Raw genomic sequence first — 23,812 nt, forward strand, 5'->3', positions numbered from 1 at the left:
TCCTCTTTTGGCCACTTTACGCCAACTTAATAAAACAGTTTTCTATAACTTTGGAGGTGACTGCATCCCGTGCCTCAATGATGAAATGCATTGAATCGGAATGGTTACACTGGGAAAAGGTTAAACTTAATCCAAAGTTCTATAGCATGTTAATAAAGTTGAACCAGTATCTTACGATATTGCTCTTTCACTACTTTAATTACACCCTGGTCCATAGGCAATAGATAGATGACTGTTATCGATAAAAAGAAGAATTTTCTGGTTTTGTCTTTGAAATATTATATTCATTTTTTTAGCTCGCAAGTCATCCAAGCTCAATATTGGTTAGTCCGCTTGGGAATGTCTGAACATTTTTAAAACACCTTTATGATTTTGCCTTATTACTAGAAGTTTAATTTTCTCGGAACCATCTGCATTAATTGAAATTAAAACTGTAAATCTTCAATTTTTTTCCCACTGACATTTGTCGTTATTGTAAACGAAGGATGTATTTGGCATCACTTTAAAAAAGAGGCCAACCTCATCTGCATTAAAACCATTTTGCAGAAATTCTGTAGTCCTTAAACAGAGTAGGCAAAGTATTATTTTTCCATGACTTAGCGTCTTCTTTGATCGCAGATCTGATGATACACAATTCTGTGTTGTGATTTGAATTTGTCAATCTAATCACTAAATGCAGTGAAATCGACTATTTGGAGTTCCTTGGCTATTTCCAGCACTTTTTCCTTTCACAGTGACCTAATCATTGGCAGGTGTAACCTATGGACTTGCTGAAACCATTGCAATAATATGTCTTCTAACTTTATATATATCGGTTTTTATCTTTTTTCTTTTTATTTAGCGATAAATTACTAAAAAGCCTTACCTAACAGTTAAATTTTAATTCATCAACATACAAAACAGAGAGCATATTAAGTGGAAATATATATTACGTGTTTCGTCTTATTGGTCTAGATCATTGATTCTCAAACGTTCACCCACATTGAGAATCAAACATTTTCTAGCGCCCCCAAAATTTTTAAATTTATTCTCTGTTTAAAATAATTTCAATTGCCGGTTTTAAATGTGTCATATCCTATTTCTGAGTTGCTTACATTTTATTTTGAAATATCAGGAAAACATCATTTTTGCTTTTTTTTAATCAGTCATCTCCTTGCTAGACCGCCTGAACACCCCCAATTTTTTAGGGGGGTGGTAGAAGGCCCAGAGGGGCCTTCTACCCCTGAAAGGCCTCCAGCGCCCACAAGGGGGCATTATCACCCACTTTAAGAACAAATGGTCTAATCTTTGTAAAAATCACGTTTTAAGCAGAAAATCATTTTACCAGTGAATGTATTGAGCAGAGTTTACTGCATTTTAAATTTCATAATTAGTATGATTGCTGTAATGTAATTGTGAATATTATTAATAACAATAAAAGTGAAACCATCAAGTTATATTGTAATAAATAATTTTTATTAATTTCTTAAACAGTCCATTCTCAGTATCAAATTAAGGTAATGTTACTGGTAAGATCATTTCAGACCTAAGATTTGTAGAATAGTTTTTTCGTTTGGACCATCTGTAGATTGCATTAAGAAACAACTTTACTTTGTACTTTGTTTCCTTTTCTGCCAGCACTCTTTCATTCTTTGACTAACTTCACTAATCTTTTTTTTGGGAGGGGGATTTTCTTCTCCATTTTCCCCTGAAAACTCTTGAATTTTTTTATTTTATTTTGAAAGTATTGATCCAAAAATAAATTTTTTAATATTTAATTCCCATAGATTTCTTAAAACCAATTATTTTAATTTTTAATTTAGAAAGATAATGAAGTTACTTTTTGTTAATCTATTCTTTTAATATTCTGTTACAGAGTCCATTATTTTTTCAATTTTCTTCATTTGATTTTACATATTTTTAATTAATTTTCCCATTCTCGATTCAATGACTGCATTATCGTTTCTCCAGCTTATAAGCATTCTAATCCTTCTATTAATATTTGAAATCCCTAACTTAAAAGTAAGGGATTTCATTATTCTTTCTGTTTTTCATCTTTCTAGATCGTTATAATGTATTATTTCTCCATGATATTTACAGTAGTTCGTTTTTAGAGATTTCGGCTTATTTTTTTTATATTCATCATACAATGTTTTTTTCATAGGAAATTTGTAATCCCATTTTTTCTGTAGAATTTTTGATTTTTGCTATTTAAAAATGTTTGTGATATTGCCTGATCGCCAGCAAAGGCAAAGGAATATTTCTAGACTGTATTTTTGTAACCTATGTTGTCATTACTACCTATTTGAGTTTCAATTAATTCTGCCATTTTACCCTGATATTATCTAGAATATAGTTAAAGAGAATCAGAGAATTGTGTCATTGTCTTATGCCTGTTTTGGTTTTAAATACTTCTGATGATTCCCTCATAAATTTAATTTTAGAAAAGATATTGAAAATTGTTTATTCAATTAATTTTTTTTTTTAAATCTGAAAATGTAATTTAATTTTTGTATTTCACCATTCTATCTCTGATTATTAATTTTACAAAAAGTATTTGTTCCGCACAAGATCTTTCTTTTCTTAGACCAGCTTAATATTCTCAAAGTTGTTTATCGATGTTCACCTTTTCTATTATATTCTGTAGAACTTTTGACAAGAATAAACATTTTACTCTACGATTTATTTTTTTTAAAATTGTAAGAACTATATTTGTGATTTTTATAGCAGAGAAATCAATATTATCAGTTAGTATTGAGGTATTTTATATTATGTTTGTGATATTTTCATGTGAAAATGCCAAATTTAGTAAAATCTGTCAGGAAAACTTCATTTAAAGTAAATTATATGTTCTACAAGATTCTAGATAGTCTTACCACAGTTTTCAGTACTAGTCTGTTTATATCATTTCTCTAGATTCCTTTTTTTTCTTTTATCGTGGCAGAAGTTTTCAGCTGTTTGCGTATTTGTAAATAGAGTTTTATGTTTATATAAAATACAGTTCGCACTTATTTTAATCATATTTTTAAATGTAACCAAAATACTTTGAACAAGTTTTTATAAAAATTAAACCAGATAGGTCTAAAAAGAGTACTCAAAAAGGAAAAAAATAACAGTTCAATTCTATAAATTTTTACTTGAAATTCTCTTAATTTTTTTTTTAATTACTTTATTTTTGTTTTTACACAATCTAAAGTCAAAATTTAAATAATATTTCAACTGTATTATATCTTTAGTCTATGGTATTTTTCTCCTTAAATCGATTGTATTATTTTAATTTTATTTTTTTCCTGATTACTGTATTATCCTCGATTATATAGATTAAATAAATTTAACCATGTAGCCTTAAATTGGCAATTCAAAAATATGAATTAAAATTCGGAAGGAATTTACACAGTACCTCAATTTACGAATATGAAGAAAGATATACAACTTGTGCTTTGAAATTTTGTAAGCCATACATAATTATTATCATATGACTACGTTTAAGGAATGCTCACCAAATGAACTTCATGATTTATCCAAGATTTATATCAAAAAACAAAGCATGTTCATTTATGTTATAAGTAAGAAAATCTCTGGTAATGAGTATTACTCAGGTATAACATTAATTGTAATAAAATCTTACACATATTAACTCATTTGTACCAGTTAAAATTTTAATTGTGTTTTAATTGTTGTTATTTAAATATTAATGGTTTAATAATAATTACAGATAATTTTAATTATGTTTTGACTTTTTTTTAGGTACAGTGCAATGGAGTCTCAGTGAATCACTGCCATTTAACTAGACTATCTGTAAAGACTGAATCCTTACAATTTCAACAACAGCAACAGCAGCAGCAACAACAAAATTTGTCACCTACGGGAAGTGATCATAACTCGCATCATTTACGTTCAAAAAAACAACTATGGCTACCAACAAACTTACTAGGTACTACGGCCGAAGATGACGGTAATCCTATAAGAATTAAAAACGAAGCAAAAATGGCTTCACCAAAAAATAAACGACGTAAATTAAGAAAAAAACGTTTATCTGTTGAAGAAAAATTAATTGAAGATAATAAATCGTATTATAAAGTTGAAGTTTTAAACTCTAAATTACGTTCGACCGGTTATTATATGACGCAACGCGAATTAGAATTGAATCGTTTAAAAGCTAATGATAGTTCTGTTACGGATGGTACTAATAACGCGATCACCTCAGATAAATTACAGTCTAAGACCGAAGATAAAGAACCTGTTGTTGTTAGATTTAAAAAGGTCCGTAAATCAGAATTATCACTGTTAAGTGATGAAGCCGAAAGTTTTATGTTTGGCGAACCGATTCGGAAAGATAACGAAGACGAATCGTCAACTGAGACCGAAGATAATTCGACGACAAATGATAATGAGAATAGTTGTAGTAATAGTAGTAGTAGTGTGACGGTCAGTGGAGCTGTTAATAGTAACAAAAAGGAAATTAAAAAAGAAGAAATTATTGATGAAAGTTCTATGGGTAGTTGTTGCAGTTCAAGTCAGAGTAATAGCACAACAAAACGTAAAAGACGAACTCATGCAGAAATGTTCATACATGATAATTTAGATTATTATAAATTTGATATACAGGGTTCTAGGTTGAGGTTACACAGTGGATTGTTACAACCGGTGGTGACCACTGTAAAAATTGATTATAATAATGAGGATGATCGAGATCAGAATCAAGTGGAAAGCGATAAGAAGTGTAAAGATCAAAATCAAATGGAAAACGATAAGAAGTGTAAAGATCAAAATCAAGTGGAAAGCGATAAGAAGTGTAAAGATCAAAATCAAGTGGAAAGCGATAAGAAGTGTAAAGATCAAAATCAAGTGGAAAGCGATAAGAAGTGTAAAGATCAAAATCAAGTGGAAAGCGATAAGAAGTGTAAAGATCAAAATCAAGTGGAAAGCGAAAAGAAGTGTAAAGAACAAAATCAAGTGGAAAGCGATAAGAAGTGTAAAATAGAAGATGATGTGGATGATAAAAGTAAAGTTGCCACTGATCTAATCCGTATTAAAAAAGAAGATGATAAGATAGAAGATAATGAAGAAATGTCGGCAGAACAGCTATCGTTTTCTTTTGAAAATGTACCTGAACTTGAACCGTGGTATCAGACGTTTAAAAGACAAGATGAATGTAAAGAAATTTATCATCCAATTTATTCAGGGTATCCTAAAATAAGATTACCATATGAGTATCCTAGCTTTGAAAAACAAAAATTGTTATGGGCGGTTAATAAATTATTTCCGTTTCGTAAAAAACGTAGACGTTTTTCCAAAAATGCAGATGATAAGCCCCGTAAATCACCTAGATGTCATGCGTCAACTTTGGCTATATTATCTAGTTTAAAATATCGTCGGAAAAAAGATACACCAGATAAATTGAAACATCTAATGGACACACCGAAAAAACCGGCTCCTGCTGCACCAACACCACCACCACCATCGATTCCATCCGTACAAAATCAACCACAACCCTTGTTATCCCAAACATCTCAGTTGTTAAATGAAGATGAGTCGAGATCAAGTATTGATATTTCATTACTTCCGGATTCGATGGCAAATAAAATATGTGAAATAAAAATTACTCCAGAATTAAATATGAGAGATGTTTCAGATAGTATCGATTCCTTATTCCATCAGTTGTATAGTGATAATTTAGAAAATGATAAATATATACATCTGATAAAATTGTTGAGCCGTGCATTAGATAGTTTCGATGAGGATTCTACAATGCCATCTACTTCATCATCTTCGCATTGTAAAGGGAAACAGAAGACATCAAAATCAAATCCGAAAATTAATAACAATCATAGTAATAGTAGTAGCGATAAGAATATTATTAGCGATATAATCGATACAGATCTTTGTTTGGATGTAGATCCGAATATTATTACGGAAATGGAAGATATGACAACAACGTTAATATCGGGTCCTGAAATCGATATGTCAGTATTATTTGATAATTATAAACATTGTAATAGTATGGAACGTGCCGATTATGAACACTTACATCCACGTGCGATCGACGCTTTACGTGCTTGTGCTGCAACTGACGGTTCGTGTAACAGTTCCGATTGCGGCGGTTCGTCGACATGTGAATTATTAGGGTTTACCGAAGACGGTCGTATGTTAAGTAAAAGACGTAAACGTAAAAAGCGTAATATGACCGGTTGGCCAAAAGATAAACCGAGAAAATTAATTGTTAAAAATAAAGACGATGTATCAAATAAGTGCGAAGTGAATTCTTCGTCGACATTGAATGACGATTGTAATAACATTAAATTTGATAGCGATAATATCAACGATACAGTGTTGCCAACTACAGTTACAGACGGTGATAAAGTGACGGATGATTGTAGTGATGTAGGTAAATCGACGACTAATTACCAACTTGTAATCGGTAATGATCATACATCGGAACAGAGTGTTTGTGCCAAAAATAAATTTCCTAAATTGAAAGTGACACGATCTTTATCAAGAACCGGTAGTGTCGATTCATCAGGACCGTTGTCCGATTGTAGTATGTGTGTCGTACAATTAGGTTCAAGACAGTTAAGAGGACATTCAAATTCGGTTGATATACCTAGTGTAGTTATTAAAACAAGCCCGATTAAAAGACGGGCTTCGAGTCCTGAAAAACGATCGCCTGGTCGTGGACGTAGAAAGAGGAACAGTGTTACTAGATGGTCACCTTGGGCTAATCGGCGAGGTAGATGAAATTTATTATAACTTATTTTTTATTATTGTTTTAATCGTGTAACGTGTAGCGATTCTGTTACTGAATTATTAATTATAATTTAGTATTTTAAGATGTTTAACTGGTGATCAATTGCAGTCGGTTTAGTTTTTTAAACGTTCTGTTTTTTAAGGACACCCGGTATAATTTTTTTCATTTGCGGTAGGTTTTATATAACAATGTACCTTTTTTTCATATATATTTATTTATACATATATATTTGTGAATTTCTTAACCGTTACCATCTGTTTTAAATTAACTATCTTGTCACCCACCAAAAGGGAAATTGTATACATTTTTTAAGTTTGATTGTACAGTGATCTACAGTACTGTTTTATTTAATGTGATATTTGTCATTGTTACTATTTTTTTTTTCTCCAACCCTGATATAATTCAGGCCAGATTTATTTAAACAATCAAATTATAAGCTGAACAGACATATGCAGGACTTTTTGCGATTCATTGAATCTGTTGAAAATACACTCCTGTTAAACATATATAAATATTTGAATTGACTGACTTAGCTGTCTGAAATTAATACTTTATTATTATTATTTTTGTGGACGTATAGAAAAAAAAATATTGCAGTGTTAACATTCTCTTTTTTTTGTATTAATTATAAGTAGTAATTAATAATAATAGTTTTTATAAAACTAATGTAATGTGTCATTTAACGAGCCTAAGTTTTCATATATTAAAAATATAATATTGTTCAGATATTATTTAGTTAATTACTGTCAAAACAAAATTTTGTTCTATATTTTTTACGTGAAAAAATTCCTAAAATTTAAAATAAAAATTATATTTTTTCATGATAGTAATAATAATCCTCCGGGAATTTTTCTTCTTTTGTACATTTCATACTAAAAATGTCAATCTTGTTATGGAACTATCCTTGCTTAATCACATAAAAGTTTTCTTTATGACTAAACAATTAACTGATATTGACATTTCAAAAAAAAAATTTGTGCGTGATTTTTTTTTATGATTAATTTTTAATCTGACAGTCCATAATGTTAAAAATAATAAATAATTGATTTACATGTTTAAAATGAGTACAAATCTTTATTATGTGTCTTATTTTATATACCCGTACCGACCAATAAAATATCCGTTCTGGATGGTGTAAAAATATTAAATGATCAGGTCATATTAACCTGGTGTATAAAATTTTACCGTTGCAGTAAATCTTATGGAGTCAACCGGTTTGAAAATGGCTTGATAAAACAATGAATCGGTTGACAGTTATCTTAATTGAAAGCACAAGTAGTTCTGGTTCATAAAATTGCTAAAGAAGGTTCATTGTAATTTTTATTTAAATCCTTTATCGTTTTTCAGATTATTAGTTAGAAGAATCTGTATTCTTCTTTACGGTCGCCTATCATTTTTAACATAGCAGAGTTTTGGATAAATTAATCGGTGAAAAACTTATTGCATTTTTGTTTCGTTTTACTCTTTCACTTATGTACAACTCTTATATACAGGTGGGTCAAATAAAACCGGCCCTGGAAAATAAAAATTTTAAAATGAAAAGCTAAAGTAATATTATAGGAGGCCGGCTGCTATGTGAAAATTGGCAATACTTGTTGAAATTGCTGAAAACTTTTACTCTTTAATTTTAACTTTTTTGTTCAAAAAATGTTCACCGGTTTTACATTATAATTTAGCCAAACAATATTTTTTTTCAATTTTCAAAAAAAATTTGAGCTGAGACAAATTTGTGTCTCAGCATTACGAGTGAGACAGTTTTGTCTCAAAATATTTTCATTTACACTTTACAATACTATCTTAAAAATTATAATCTATGAACAACGATTGGTTTTGCTTACTTCGACATATAGAACACGATTAAAAAAACAGATTGAACACTGTATTACAGTTATTTTACATTAACTGACAGTTACATTAATTGACATTTCAAAAAAAAAAATTTGTGCATAATTTTTTTTTATGATGAATTTTTAATCTGACAGTCCATAATATTAAAAACAAAGTCATCGCTAAAATTTTGATGAATAAGTTAAACAATTTGTTTAGATAATTTTTTAACTTCATTAAAACTTTTAAAAAAAATATTTACTCTATTTAAAGCATTGATTCTCAAACTTTTTCGCTCACCGCCCACATTGAGAATTAAAAATTTTCTAGCACCCCCGCAGAATTTTTAAACTTACCACCTGTTAAAAATAATAATTGCAATTGCTGTTTTTAAGAGCGAATCTTAAAAACAGCAATTGCAATTAATGTCTTTAGTTGTGGTATATCCTATTTGTGACTTGAAACTTGCATTTTAAATGAGAGCAATTAAAATGCATATTTGAAATTCATTGTAATTCTGTAATTCGCCGACTGGAATCCTGGTAATCCCTTTTATGTTGTCTTTCAGCTCTTCTAATGTGTTTGGGTTTTTCTTGCAGATTATCCCTTTCAGATAGGTCCAGAGGTAAAATTGCACAGCGATAAGTCTGGAAATCAGGTTGGACACAAGTCCTTATTGATTATTCTATCCTTCGTGAAATCTCTGTAGATTTGAGTGAGAGATCAATCAGAAGTGTGGCAAGTCACTCCATCTTGTTGGAAGTATCCATAAGAAAGTTCTATATAAGTCAAGTTTTGCGTAAATTCTTTGTACAATCGTAAATAGACATCGGTATTAATATTCTCCTAAAAGATTATCAGTCTGTTGATCCGGCTTCCAGAAATGGCATATCAAACGCCAATTTTTAAATCGTGAAGCGGTTTCATTAACCTAGCCTGATAAATGGAACCACGCTTCATCTGTTAAAATGAATAGAAAAGGATCAAAGAATCCTTTGCTGATATTCTGTAAGAGGCACTGGCAGTAATTTACTGCTAGTTTATCTTACCGTTATTGTGTTTTTTGATTCATGCATGATAGGTTTTCATTTATAAACCATAAAGTATATGTAGACACGATGTTCGAGAAACTCCTCTTTGTTGGTCTAATGGTTGGTTGTATTGACTTGTGAAGACTCCTTCCAATGTGATTCACTATATCGCCTACAACTTTTGAAGTTCGATTAGTTAGTTGTTTCACTGTCTTCAGATTGGTAACAGAGCCAGTTGTTAGCTACTTTTTCACAAAATCTTGAATTGTTGATTTCGTAGAAACATTACTTCTTGGATACATCCCTTGAAACCTTTCACGAACAAAATTTATTGAAATTGTGTAAACGTATTCCTCCGCAATGAAAACGCTGCTCAGTTGAATTCACCATGACGCACAAGCACAAGAGTCTCTGAATGAAAGGTCACGACTTGAGTCGTGACCTTTAATGGTGCGCATGTTAGATGGCTGTGACCAGTTTTATATGGCCCACCCAGTAGTATACACTGCTTCATTAGTTAATTATAAATATATTTAAATCATTGAAGATAAAGTTACTATATTTTTTCTTCAAGCTTTTATCGACTAATAAATCATTTATAAGTCAAGCGTACAGTCTGTTCCTGATGATTCATTCAAAAGTAAATCACAATTTAATTTAACATGAGTGTACATATCAGATATTTTTCACTAAAAATTGATTTTTATTTATAGTAAAAAAAAAACTTACTTTGCCATTCTTATAATCTAAGAAAATAATTTACACCAGAACTATGTTTGGAGCTGATTGAAATACAGTCATAGTTAAGAAATATATCCATCAAGTTTATTACAAATTTCAGTTTTTATATAACAGAAATGTCAGAAAATAAGTTTTCCAACTTGCTATACTTTATTAATTTATTTTTACAGAAATATATGTTTACCTTATTTTCAATGTAGTTGCCGTCTTGTCCTTACAAAATTATCAAATTACAAAATTCATGAATCTAAACCATGTTGTTGGATCATGTACATCCTCTGCCATTTATATACAGATAATTCTGACCAGTGTCTTTGACACCATGTGTGATATCCATTCGGTCTGCGGTAAGCATGCCGAAATATCTCTGGCATCACTTGTCCATGCTGCAAGAACGAGTCACTCTTGAACACCATATGTTTTGTGGTGTCCTCCCTTCTGCAGTGTCACGCTGTGTGGAAGATCTCAATGCCTACACACAAGGATATTCTTTAAAGCAATTGTGACCGATCAGAATCTTGGTCAACTAATTTCCCCAGTTTTCCATACTTGTGGTCCTGCCATGTCCGGAGGGGTACCCTAACAAGTTATTTGTTCCAAAAATTCAGTATTTTATTTAATCTGTGACGTAACCCGTATTGTTTTTCTTATGTTCTCACAGTTGAAGAAGGACTCCATCGCTTGTATATTTTAGGGTTGAAAACAATTGGAGTGATTAAATTTCTCTTAAAAACTTTTGATGTGAAAATCACAACGTAAATAAATCTTATTCGATTGTGTCGACAATATTTGTTGATATGGAAGGATGCTTGCTTTTTTTTTATCCATTATTCTTGATAGTTACAAAATCATGTTGCCATATGTCTCCATACTGTACATTGTTTTTTCGTCTCTAAAAGGAGGAAAGTAGGAAGAACCCACAAGCTTGAATTCTGTAATGTTTTCATCCTTGACTCCATGCACTAAATTAATGCGTAAAATAAAATCATCGGCAGTTATTATGACCTAGTCACTTGATTTAAATTTTTTTTCCTTTGAAGTTAAGGAACATGCAAGAGGTCTGAAGAATCAAATCAAGTAGTTATTTCATGTACTGCTTGAAGTTAATAATGTATTTCAGTCTGTCATCTTTTGTTCATGAAAACTGAGTATTGGATCACAATTATTGTTTTGTAACAGGTTGACTGTCGACTAAATATTAATGTTTTTTTTTCAGATGGCAACATTTTTTTTTTTTTTTTTAATTGTGTTCTGATAAGTCAAATACATGGTACAATTTATTATAACAAATTTCTGATTGATTCTAATTAGAAGTCAGATAAACTAGCATCGTGTGTGTATTTATTAAACAAATAATATGAATTGACTAAACTCATCTGTAGAACGCACAATAATTTTTTGTACCGGTGAATTGATTTCCTGCTTTAATGTAATATGCTGTGATCTGATCTCTGTAGTCTATTCCAGACATGAACTTGTACCCTATAACAGCAGCAGGCCTTTTTTGTTTCACAACATCAATTTTATTTTAAAATTCTGTTATGTCTTTGTGTTTCCTTACACGCTGTCCATTAAAAAACATTGATTTATTTTCTCCTCTTTTCAATTTGGTATCCATTACTTAGGTTGTTTTTTATTTTGCAAAGTTCCAGTGTAATAGGTGTTTTGGTTCAGTAATTTAACAGTCTAATTAACAGATTTGTAATAATTACTCTACCTAAATTTTCAAGTAAGTGACATTTTTTCTGTATGTCCCACTCTGCTATATACATCTGAAGAATCTTCATAAACATAAAATTTTTTAATCTATCCACTTTAAGTCAACATATACAGTTTTAACTGATACTTATGGTGTTTATTATTTATGTATTGTTTAAATTGTAGACAACCTTGTTAAAGCATCATTACTTTGTCTTACGACAGCTCTCCATCCAGATAATATATAATTTTCATTTTGGTATTAAAAAGGTTGCCTTATTTTCCCTAGACAATTGCAGTATAAGTAATTCTATTTATCAAAAGCTATTTCAGGCGATGCAAAATAAAGGCATCTTAAAATAAGCAGAAATCAATTCAGCAGTAATCTGCAGTTAACCTGTTAAAACATAGTTCATTGGAACCGATTAAACATAAGCCCTACTATCTGACCCTCCTTTTACAGAAATTCATGTTCATTAAACAATTTAACATATATGCTTAAGAAATATCACTTTTAAAATATAAAAAAAAGCGTACCAAAAATCAAATTTAATTTAATTTTTAAGAAATCTGTAAATGTTTTTTAGTAGTATAGTAAAAGTATTAATTTGTAAAATTGATTTTCTGTATATTTAACTGCATTTATCACCATATTCATAAAGAATCTTTTAGCACTTAATATTAATTTTTATTTAATTTTTAATTATTTTTTTTTATCAAACATGTTACTATTAATTATATAATTTTCTATACCTATAATTAAATAATATTTATTCTTATTCTAATTATTATATATATATATATATATATATTTATTAATTATTTAATTTTTATACTTTTCTTAAAATAATTTTCTTATTTTGAATCTATTATTACACAAGATAAAAAATGTTCTTTATATATTGATTATATTTTTATACTATATGTATATTAAAGAGAGACAATATATATTTAAATAAAAATTACTTTAAATAATAGGAGAAAAAATTGAAATAGTTTTAAATATAATAAATTTATTTATACTTAATTTTTAAATACCATTAATAATTATTAATATTTTTTAAAAAGATTGTATATTTGTAATTTTTTTTTTGAGACTTGTTTGTGTGAATTTTTTTTTGTAATATCAGTTGTTACTTTCACAATAAATAACATAGTGCAATGAAATTCATTTAATGCAGATGGTTAAATAAAAAAACAAATTTTAAGGGCACCACTGCACTGTCTGTTTCAACATTACATTTATGGCCCATTATCTCACCATCCACAAAACATATTTTCAAACTTTTTTTTTTTTAAATTTTTATCTAAATTATAACATATTACTTTCATCCTATCATTTCATTTGTAATTTTAATAATCTTTTTAAAAATATTTTGGGAAATCTAATTTGTAAAAGGATATATTAAAAATATCCTCTAAGAGTAAGAAACCTGCAATAAAAATTAAAATGTGTATCTCTCACAGAAGCTGAGAAAATGGGATTTAAGAACAAAAAAAACTGATTTTCGAAAACAAGGAAAAACGATTTAATTTTCTATTTACCTTCTTTTAACAATCAATCCTGTGGTGCATATGAAAGATTGTCTGGAGTCTTTTTCAAACCTCTTCCTAGTCGATGTATGTTTTTGAATCCAATCTTTCTATCGCAGTCAACATGGCTTCCCAGGGTCGAACTTTAGCTCGCTCATCGTTCCACACTTAGCGATATTGCCTACACTAAAGTCATTTGCAGCTTCATGCGCTTTAAATTTTTGTGTATTTATGTCTACAAATGTTCTTTTCGTAATAACAGTTTCCACCGAATTATTGAAAGATCCATTGTGATTTTGTGTTGTGCCCAAACTACACTTTTCTAACAAACTGTTGTTTGTCAATTCCTGAAAAATTGTTTTTACAGCTCTCATTACTTCTTTAGACAAATGAAAATGTTTATTGCGATCATACGATTTTCCTTCCGATTGCGCTTTTTTATATTCATACCGTATTTTATATGCATCTGATGTGCACAGATTGTGTTTTTCAGTATCCTTGTTAGAAGCTGAAATGTAAAAATGTAATGATCAAATTTCATTTTTCATAGACTGAATTCTTTGAATTGCTAATCCATAATATTTCTGAATTTTATCTATCATTTCATTTGATAAATCGTTTTAATGATTCCATATGCATATGGTTTTGTTTCATTTACACTTGTGAAAGCACGTGAATCTCAATCACCAAGATGCTGCAAAAAGCAAATACCATACTTGGTCGACGACCGATTTAAGATTACAAAGGCTCCTGAAACCTCCATTTCCCTACTAATTCCAAAATAATTGGCAGAACAAGAATTTTCATGTTTATTTGATTTATTTTTACAGTGACAAATTTTTGATAAAATTCTATATCTGATACCTTTCCGGCCGATACAAGCCATTCAGTAATATATGGCCTCTTTTTTTGCCATGAGCCATCTAAAGCTTTAGCTGAATTCCTATAACTATTGTTGTCTTTCACAGCCTCTTCTGCAGTTAATGTCATATAGTTTTTACAAACATTTTCAACATTAGTTCTAAACATTTTTCGTGAAGGAAAAACCTCAAGGGGAGTTGTATAAATCCATCATACTGCAAAGCTTGTCAGAGGCAGCTTTCAATACACCTCATACCAAGTCTCAAGTTCACGCCATATTGTGAACTGTTGTTATAAGCGATTGTAATTTTGAGCTCTCAATCTGTTCTTTGTTATCACAAACTTTGCAGATGATTTCAATTTTTTTAACTTGCCCAACTAAGTTTTTTTTTTTTCTATTGTTTCCCGCTTTGTTGCATACAGCAATATTTTGTAAGGATTTTTCAAGTTGTTACAATCAACTATTGAATACTGAAAAATGCTATTATATTTACTGTAATTTTCATGAAAATCAGTTAATTTGGTCCTAGAACTTGATAACAGAGTTGAACTTTTAAAAATTGCAGACTGTGGTGCTTTTAGGTTAGAAGAATGAACTGTTGTCTTCCACTTTAAGATCATTTTTCCACTGTTTAGATATGTCTGGGTCTTTGCTTTTTGCAAAAACTCTTTTAATGTTAAACCATAATAACAATTATGGAACAAACCATAATGACAGTAACTGAACTTTTTCTTTCCTTTCTTTTTGCTGTTTAGCCTCTGGGAATTATCGTTCAGGTATTATTTCAGAGGATGATATGTAAGAGTGTAAATGAAGTCTTGTACAGTCTCAGTTCAACCATTCCTGAGATGTGTGGTTAATTGAAACCCGACTACCAAAGAACACCGGTATCCACGATCTAGTATTCAAATCCATATAAAAGTAAAAACTTAACTACAAATTCACTAATGAACAAATATCTTCTAGAATAACTGCTTACAAATGCCAACTAAATCTTTGTCTGTCTATGGGGCGATTACCAGAGATTTGGTTAAAAGTAAAAAATTGTTTTAGCAAAAATATAGTTTTTTCATTTAAAAAGGTTGTAATAAAGCAAAATATTTGGGATTACAATTTGTTCACTGTAAACATTTTTTTTTTACATCGTTGAATATCATTTTGTAGAAAAGTAATCAAACGGTGTAATATTAATAAAAAATTAAAATATTGTTTCCTCATTCTTTTTTCATAATATTAAATTTAATAATTAGAATATGAAAAATTATTGCAGTACAAAAAACATTGCAAGTATCAGAAATCTTTAACATGAAAACGAATAATAAATTGAGAAAAACCAAAATAACTTTGATTGCAGTACACCTGAGTAACAGACAATACATCAATAGATCTTGAATACAAATGTATTGCATCATTAATAAAATCGTTAAAATAATTTTTTTTTTCAAATTATATTTTCTGTATACATAATGTACTTAAATATTAAAATCAAAAAGATCATAAACATATAAGAACATGACAGCGCAACTAGATTCTATGAAAAATACATAATTAAAAAAAAAATCAGTGTTCTTATTGTTTCACCAAAGCTAATTTGTACGACATTTAAAATTTTCAACAAACCTTTTACGTTTTGGTAGAATGTATTGAATCTTTCCTAATGCAACAGTATCTCCTCAGAATATAAAGGAACTAATAGTAAGTTTTCCAAATTTGACTGCACAACAGGCGAAAGAGCTTCTTTGTTTTTACTTCTCTCAGTATTTTGGATATATTGACAGATTTGTCAAAGTCCAAGGTCGAAGTCCTTTGAGGGATTCACATGATTATAATATAGAAGGGTTATCACGAATTACAACCTTTTTGCACCCACCTAAGTCGTAATTTTTTTTTGGCGCTGATTTTTTGCCACAAAGCCCTAGTGGTTAAACTCATCATCGTAAATCGCTTTTGAAGTTTAGAGTTATCAGGTTCGAATCCTAATAACGTTAGTAGTTTTTATATAGATTTGAATACTAGATAGTAGATACCGGTCTTCTTTGGTGGTTGGGTTTCAATTAACCGTACGTTTTTGATATGGTTGACTGAGTTTGTACAAGACTATATGTCATGAATGACGGAAGCGGCTGCCTATAGGCCTCAAATCCAGAAAGCTGAGTCGCATATCTGGATACTTCCAGAATATTCATAAGAAATACAAATGTAATATTTATTAAAAATATTTGTTTTATATAATCATTTAAAGAAATTCAAGTTAATAAAATGTAAATAGTAAAGAAAAAACAATCTGGTAAACATGAAATCTTAAAACAAATATAGTTAATACCGATTGAATATGACATTCATTTCTGATATTAAATGAATTTTATGTATTACCGCATATGCGGTCGATATAAACTAAAGTATATTTTCATTTAAACCAAAGAGTATCAAAATACTTTAATTTACAAGTGAGGTATTGAAATTTGAATATAGCGATTTCCTTTCCCCCACAAAAAAAAAGTATGTTTTGAAAATGTTTTTTTTTAAGTCTATGTACTTATCGGGTACACACCTTAAGGATCTGTTAATATTAAATTGAAACTGTTATACCAGTTAGACAGGAAGGTTCAAATTTGATAATTTCATTTAATAATTTGTGCAAGTATTATTTCTGAATAGCGTTAATTAATCCTCTGCACTGTTGGATACTTTTTTTACGATCGGTAATAATGTATAACTAATTTTTAAATCATAGTACTCCACAACAGGTCTCATAATGTATATTATTTTTATATATATAAGTTAAATTATTTAATAGAATGACAGCATTATTATGTATATATTATAATTTCTAATTTCTTTTTTATCCTAATTTTATTATGTACTATTATATGAAAAGAAAAATTTTATAAAGGTAAATTAATTGTAGTATTTTTTATTGAATTGAATTGTTATTAGCATTAATTAATTAACTGTATATTGCTATTATTTATTTTTGCATTTAATTACTATAAATATTATTTGAAATATTGATAATTTTTATTAATATATAGAAATACTTTTCATTTACAGGCACTTCCCTTTCTTGACCTTTAACATTTTAGTAATACAGGTGAGCGAAAAGTTAGGCGATCATACGGGAAAAAAGAAACATAGAAACCAGATTATGAAAACAGTATTAAAGTTTTAAAAAAGATAAATATTAAGTAATTACAAGTTAACAGTAATTTAGTTATAATGAATATTCACAACTTCCTCCTTTTGTAACTATATAAGCATCAATACATTTCTTTATATTAGCATTCACTTTTTTAATGGTTGCAGCACCGATACGGGTTATTACAACTCAAAGAAAAAGTGATCCCATTATTTCAGTTAATACTTAGTGTGAGGATTATTTCTAAATATTTTTCATTAAAATAACCCAAAAAAAAAAAAAATTAGCGGGAGATAAATCTGGCAACATTATGTTATTTGCTGTGTGGATGTTGCACTGTCTTGCTGCAGCCAGCGATCGTGTTGATCCACTAAGCAGCATTATCAAGACGGTTAAAATCTGCCGGTAGTATTCAGATGTGTTTCTATGAAAAATATTGGACCTGGTTTTCTCTTCCAAGAAATCGTGCACTAAACTAATATTTTCTGATTCTAATGTAGTCTTCTGGAAAACATAAGGGTTTTCTGTACTCCAATATCGTTTGTCTGGCTGTTTACACAACCACATAGATGAAATCAGGTCTCATCATCCACTAGATTGTGGATACTAGTGTTCTTTGGCAGTTCGGTTTCAATTAACCACAAATCACCTGAGACTGTACAAGATTACACTTTTATATTCATATATATAATCCTCTGAAGTAATTCCGTACGGTTGTTCAGGAAGCTAATCAGAAAAAGTAGGTCTCGCACAACATAAATACAGTATGAAAATCATTTTAACTTATTTATGGCTTTGCAGCAGATAGATATTACAAGCTGCGAAGATAGAATTATTGATTTCCCTTGTAATCATTCAAAGGCATTCTAAAGATTCATCGTTACTCTTCTGGACAGTTTTTGTTCATATACACTATGTTTTTCTAAAATGAGCAACTACGTGTGAAATTGTTCATTTATCAGGTATATTTGATCGAGGAAAAACTATAGCGGTCATTTTGGTACTCTAAAAAAAAAAAAAAAAAAAAAACATTTAAAATAATTTTCAAAGAATAAATGCACATTTAGACTCAGTGAAAAGCACGGTAGTCTTTTTACAGCATACCAGGGTCAAGCATTACCAATCCACCCGTTAGTGCTAACCTAAAAGCAAATTTTCACTTAAGTGGATTAATGAGAATTCACGGTTTTGTAACTTTTCGGTTATGTATAATTTAATACCTTTTCGTTTTACGTTGTGTTTATTAATTCTTCTTCTATATAATTTCCCTTCCGCTTCAATTAAGACATACATTTTTATTTTTATTTTTTACCAATCTATATCGGTGATTTTTTTTTTCAGTTTGAATTAAAAGAATCTTATTGACATTAAAAGGAAGCTGCAATTTTATTAGTCTACAATTTCAGAAATTCTTTTTCAGAAAAGTTTCAAAACAAAAAATTAGCCCTGTTAATTTTTTACTATCATGCAATTACGTGCGATAATCTAACCATACATTTATGTACAAGACAGTTTTTAAAACCCATTCCTTTACACGATTTTGAAAATTCTATATTTGCTATGAATTTATTTTAAATTTTTTTTTCACGTTTCTGAACAATTTATAGCTGTAATAATAATAATAATAATTGGATGAAATGTTTTAAAAATCTTTTTAATATTAAAAATCCTCCAAAATTTGTGAATTTCTTGTTGAAAGCCTTGTAGCAGGATCTTCCTTTTGGGCCAAATCACTTCCATTGTCTTAGCGATAGAATTATAATAAACTGATCGAGAATTTTTTTTAGTATTTGATTTATTGATAAAAAGTTGCCGTAATATATGTTATTTTCTTCCAGTATGTTTTTTAGATTTGTCAAATTTATGTATAATTTTTGCTTACTAGAGAAATTAAAGAATACTTTCTCCTTTTTTAAACAATTGTCAGTATTGCATTGCTCGTTCATCTTTCTTTAACAGATTGGGGACTACTAGTGTTAAATAGATACCTATAAATCCTGGATAATTTTTATTGTTTGACATGTTTATAAATCCTTAGTACAGGTTTCTTTATCAATGCCTGTTTGACTTCAGTGTTTGGAGAGGAGTTCTCTCTGTGTACAGGACCTGGTGGTTTGGATCTGATGAAGTCTCTACCTCACAAACAACAGTTTTCCTTATTGGCAAAGTAATTTAAATAAAAATCAACATCAAATGTGATTTGATAAATTCATTTTCTTCTACGATTAATACTTGTATAGAAATTTCATAATTAGCCATCGAGGGTAGGATATAGATTCCAGTCGATATTGTAAATGTGTTTTATATTAAAACATACTTTTTTTTAATTCTTCAGGAAGATATTTGATACCAGCTCGACTATTTTTTCTTTATTGTGGATTGAATACGATTTGTCTATGCGAAAAGTTTATCAGATATAACCCTCTTCCTCTTTTCGCATTAGTTTTTGGATCGTTTCTGAGAATTCATTTCGTACGATAAAGTAGTATCGAATTTCACAATTTTTAGATTTGGTCCTTAGTGAGAAAAACTATGATGAATCTCCTGTACACTGTAATACCTGTAACAAAACTACTGAGAAAGATGATATTTCCTTTTTAAATCCTATAAAATTTCGACATATGAGTATATATGGGTGCGTCATATATAGATCACCTAATATAATTTTTTTTTTTTTTAATGTGTATATACCATGAAAGACCAATGTGTGATAAATGTCAATATTCTCTGGTGAATATCAACAACGCATATCAAACAAATATATTTCTGAAAGACTGAAATATCATTATTTCTCATCGGCGGTGAAAGTCGAATAAAAATATTTTTATTACATTTAAGATAAAAAATGCAACTTTTTAAATCGTAATTTATTTTTAAAACATATATGTCAAAATAGGAGAAAGCTGAAGAAACAACAGTACCTAAAATAAACAGTACTTTCTAAATAAAAAAAAAAGTAATATCAATAATAAATTTAAATATAAAATAAATTACAAAAAGAATTCATGCGATTAATGTTAAACCGCCTTATTTATCGCAACGTAAACTGTTGATGCTTTGAATTGCACAAGAGTCCTTTGCTTTTACAACTGCGTTTAATCGTGGAACACTTCTTTTCGCAATTATGGCGTGTAATTGCCCTCCACTTATCGAATTAGTTGAGACTGCATCTCGGCAACATTTTTGAGAAGAAATCTCATCTAAGGAAAGTAACTTTTCTTTACAAATTATGAACCGATTGCAGGTCGAACAAGCAGCAGGAAAGATGCTTGAGGGCACCGTTTTTGTCGGCTAATTTATAAAAGTCGGAGTCTTCTATTCCAACAACAACCACCAACATCTTAACTCCAAACTGACCATCGGTTTCCCAACAATAACTTTTTTAAGTTCGCTGTGTTTCATTTGACATTGTTTACGTAAATTTAAATACAACTTCATTTCTACTATTTCCGTATTTCACTTGCAATTCTTTGAGCAATACGTGTTCTCTTTCCACAGCCTATTCTGATGCTAGTTTCAAATAGTACGATGAACAGTTCATTATCGGTGATGTAATAATGTACATTCATTATTCCCGTTTTAATGGCGCAATTAACTTCTCTTCATCTTTAATTTTTTAAATTTCAAAACCTTTTAATCGTCTGTAATCCAAAGGCGTATTGCGCTTAGTTTTAGTGGAAATCACTTCAGAAAGTATTTTAGACTACTTCCTTGAGAAAAATAAAAACAATTGTCTTACTTGAAATTAACGCGTGTAACTTTAAAAAAAAAAAGATGGTTTATTGCAGTAGCCATTAAATGTAAAGTAGATTATCAGATAAAAAAATAATAATTAAGCAAACATAGCACGCATTAGACTGACAGACAGCAGAGTGATGGAAAGTAGACGCTGGACGACCCCTACCGTGTTTTAATCTTTTTTTTTTTTTGACGTATACCAGCAAAGATCCAAATTGATAATAATATAAGCAAATATTTCAGTCTTTCACTGACATATTCGGTACGCATTGACATTCACCAGAGAGTATTGACATTCTCTAATTTCAGTCTCACAACAACATATATATATATATATATATATATATTATGAAGAAGAATTTTAAAAAAAAGTTAAAATTATTAATTAGGTTTTCTAAATCTCTCCAAACTACACTCTTTGTGCCTCATATTTTACTGCCATAATTCATTCAGATTTTTAAGGACTTTCTACATCTCAATCAAGGCTGTCTTAGTGTTTTTCATTTATTTGGCTTTCTATTCTACGAATCCTTCATCATATGTGTTTGAAAGAGCAGCCAGTAACAGCTATGGTCATTAGCCCGATGGAAATTAGTAGCGTATGAAAAGTTGCCGTGCCCAATCAAGATTTGAACCTGGAACTCCACATGAAATGCTGAGATCCTGTCTAAGGAGTTCAGAGGTCTTTCAACGAGAATGCTCTTATTTCCTAACTATGTCAGGAAATTGACCTAAATTACAATTGTACAGCACTGCTTATATTTTTGTGGTGCACTCCATTTATTGATTGACATTTAGGTGTTAATTTTTGAATACAAGAATTTATATAAGTTGTTTCTAATCCCATGAGGCCAATCCTCAATACATAGAGAAATTTTTTAGATGTTTGCCTTATGTATACTATTCTATTCAAATTAATTGGAACAAAGTAAAAAAAAGCATTTCAAAAAGCTATGCTTTTATTTATTCTATGCCTTTATACACCCCGATAAATAAACGTATTAGTATGAAGTACGCCCTCATTCAGTAGAATTGACCTCATGAAGACATTTTGGCATCAACTCTGCTAGATTACTGTGCACATATTCTTGAATTCATACAGTTTTGAGTCGCACACTTTTATTGCGTTAGTTATCGTGTGTTCTTTTGTTGTACAGTCCATCTTACTTAAATATCTCTTCAAAATATTCCACAGGTTCTCTATGGGATTTAAGTCTGGTGAATTTCCAGGCCGTTCAAGCACATTAATTTGATTTTCCAAAGGCTTGACCGATTTTGAATTACGACAAGGGACCAATTCATGTTGCAACATCCCGTCGAACACGGAACGACTTACATCATAATATTTCTGCGTACTTTGTTGAATTCGTCTTACCTTAAACAGGAACTAAGCTTCCAGCGCCGTTTGTCATGAAAAATCCCCAAAACATTTGTTTCAGAGGGTGTTTTTTAGTTTGTCGGACGTGCTCAGATCTCCAAGGTTCAAAACCTCGTCTCGCAACATTTTCTTTGTATCTCTGCACAAATAAATGAGTTTCATCCCTAAAAATTCTCTTCCGGTCATCAACAGTCTAAAATTTATATTTCTGGGGGCCGTGCTGAACTGTTTTTCTTAATTTTAGGAGTTGAAAATTGTTTTTTCGTTAGTCTTCCGGCAACCTACAGTGTACAGTTTAACTACTAACATCAAAACCGGTCGTCAATAAATCTTTTAAGGTCTGTGCTTGTTTTTTCCTCGGATTAATTTTACTATTTCTTATTAGAATTTTATCGGTTCTTGGAGTAGTTTTCCATTTGCGCTTGCATTTTCCTTTCCTTTATGGAGACGATTTTGATTCTTTGAATGCTAGAATTCTTGATACGCTTGGTTTGTCGACTCTGACTGCAGAAGCGATATCTCTTACTATCATAGAAGTGTCATCTTTAAAGGCGATAATTTTTACACGTTTTCTCTGAATAATATTCATTTTTAGACGCACAAAGCAACACCTGTTACACAGAACACAAAAACTAACATCAGTCTCCCATACTCAAAGGCTCACAACTGTAGCTAAGATGACTACTTCCACTTTAAAAGCGGTCAAACTGCTTTCTTATTGTCAAGGTCGAACTGTCACACCACCTCAAGGCAGATAAAACTTTTTAAGCAGTTTTCAGATATAACTGAGTCGTAACAATTTAGAGAAAAAAAAATAGCTTCTCCGATTACTTAAAGTTTTACTAACTGCGCATCATATTCGTTTTTTTTACCACAGTATTCCTTTCCCTAGTTTCTCAGTACCTTAGAAACCATGTGTCTTCCCTTCTCAGCCTTTGGTCACTCGGTTTTTCATTTATGTTTTTGTCTTATCAGATGTCGAATCACACTCTTCTGCAGCATTAAGGAGTCGTTATTTTTGTCTGTGTCATCTTGCCCACCATCTGACAAAAGAAAAACGGTATCGAGTTTATTATACGAATTACAAGCTAAAAATATAAATTAAATTAATTCTCGTAATAATAGATATTGCATAAAATAT

At 30.0% G+C, this 23,812-nt stretch overlaps 1 protein-coding gene across 4 annotated transcripts in view; it reads left to right on the forward strand.

Moving 5' to 3' along the window:
* LOC142333664 (uncharacterized) overlaps nt 1–23,812 on the forward strand; it is a 109,087-nt gene that overhangs the window by 57,567 nt on the left and 27,708 nt on the right. For all 4 annotated transcript variants that reach the window (XM_075381063.1, XM_075381064.1, XM_075381065.1 and 1 more), the window contains one exon: nt 3,727–6,709. In XM_075381063.1, the coding sequence (XP_075237178.1) occupies nt 3,727–6,709 (2,983 nt within the window). The remainder of the gene's footprint in view (nt 1–3,726; nt 6,710–23,812) is intronic.

The sequence above is a fragment of the Lycorma delicatula genome, chromosome 13 (assembly GCF_047948215.1).
Source record: "Lycorma delicatula isolate Av1 chromosome 13, ASM4794821v1, whole genome shotgun sequence".
NCBI lineage: Eukaryota > Metazoa > Arthropoda > Insecta > Hemiptera > Fulgoridae > Lycorma > Lycorma delicatula.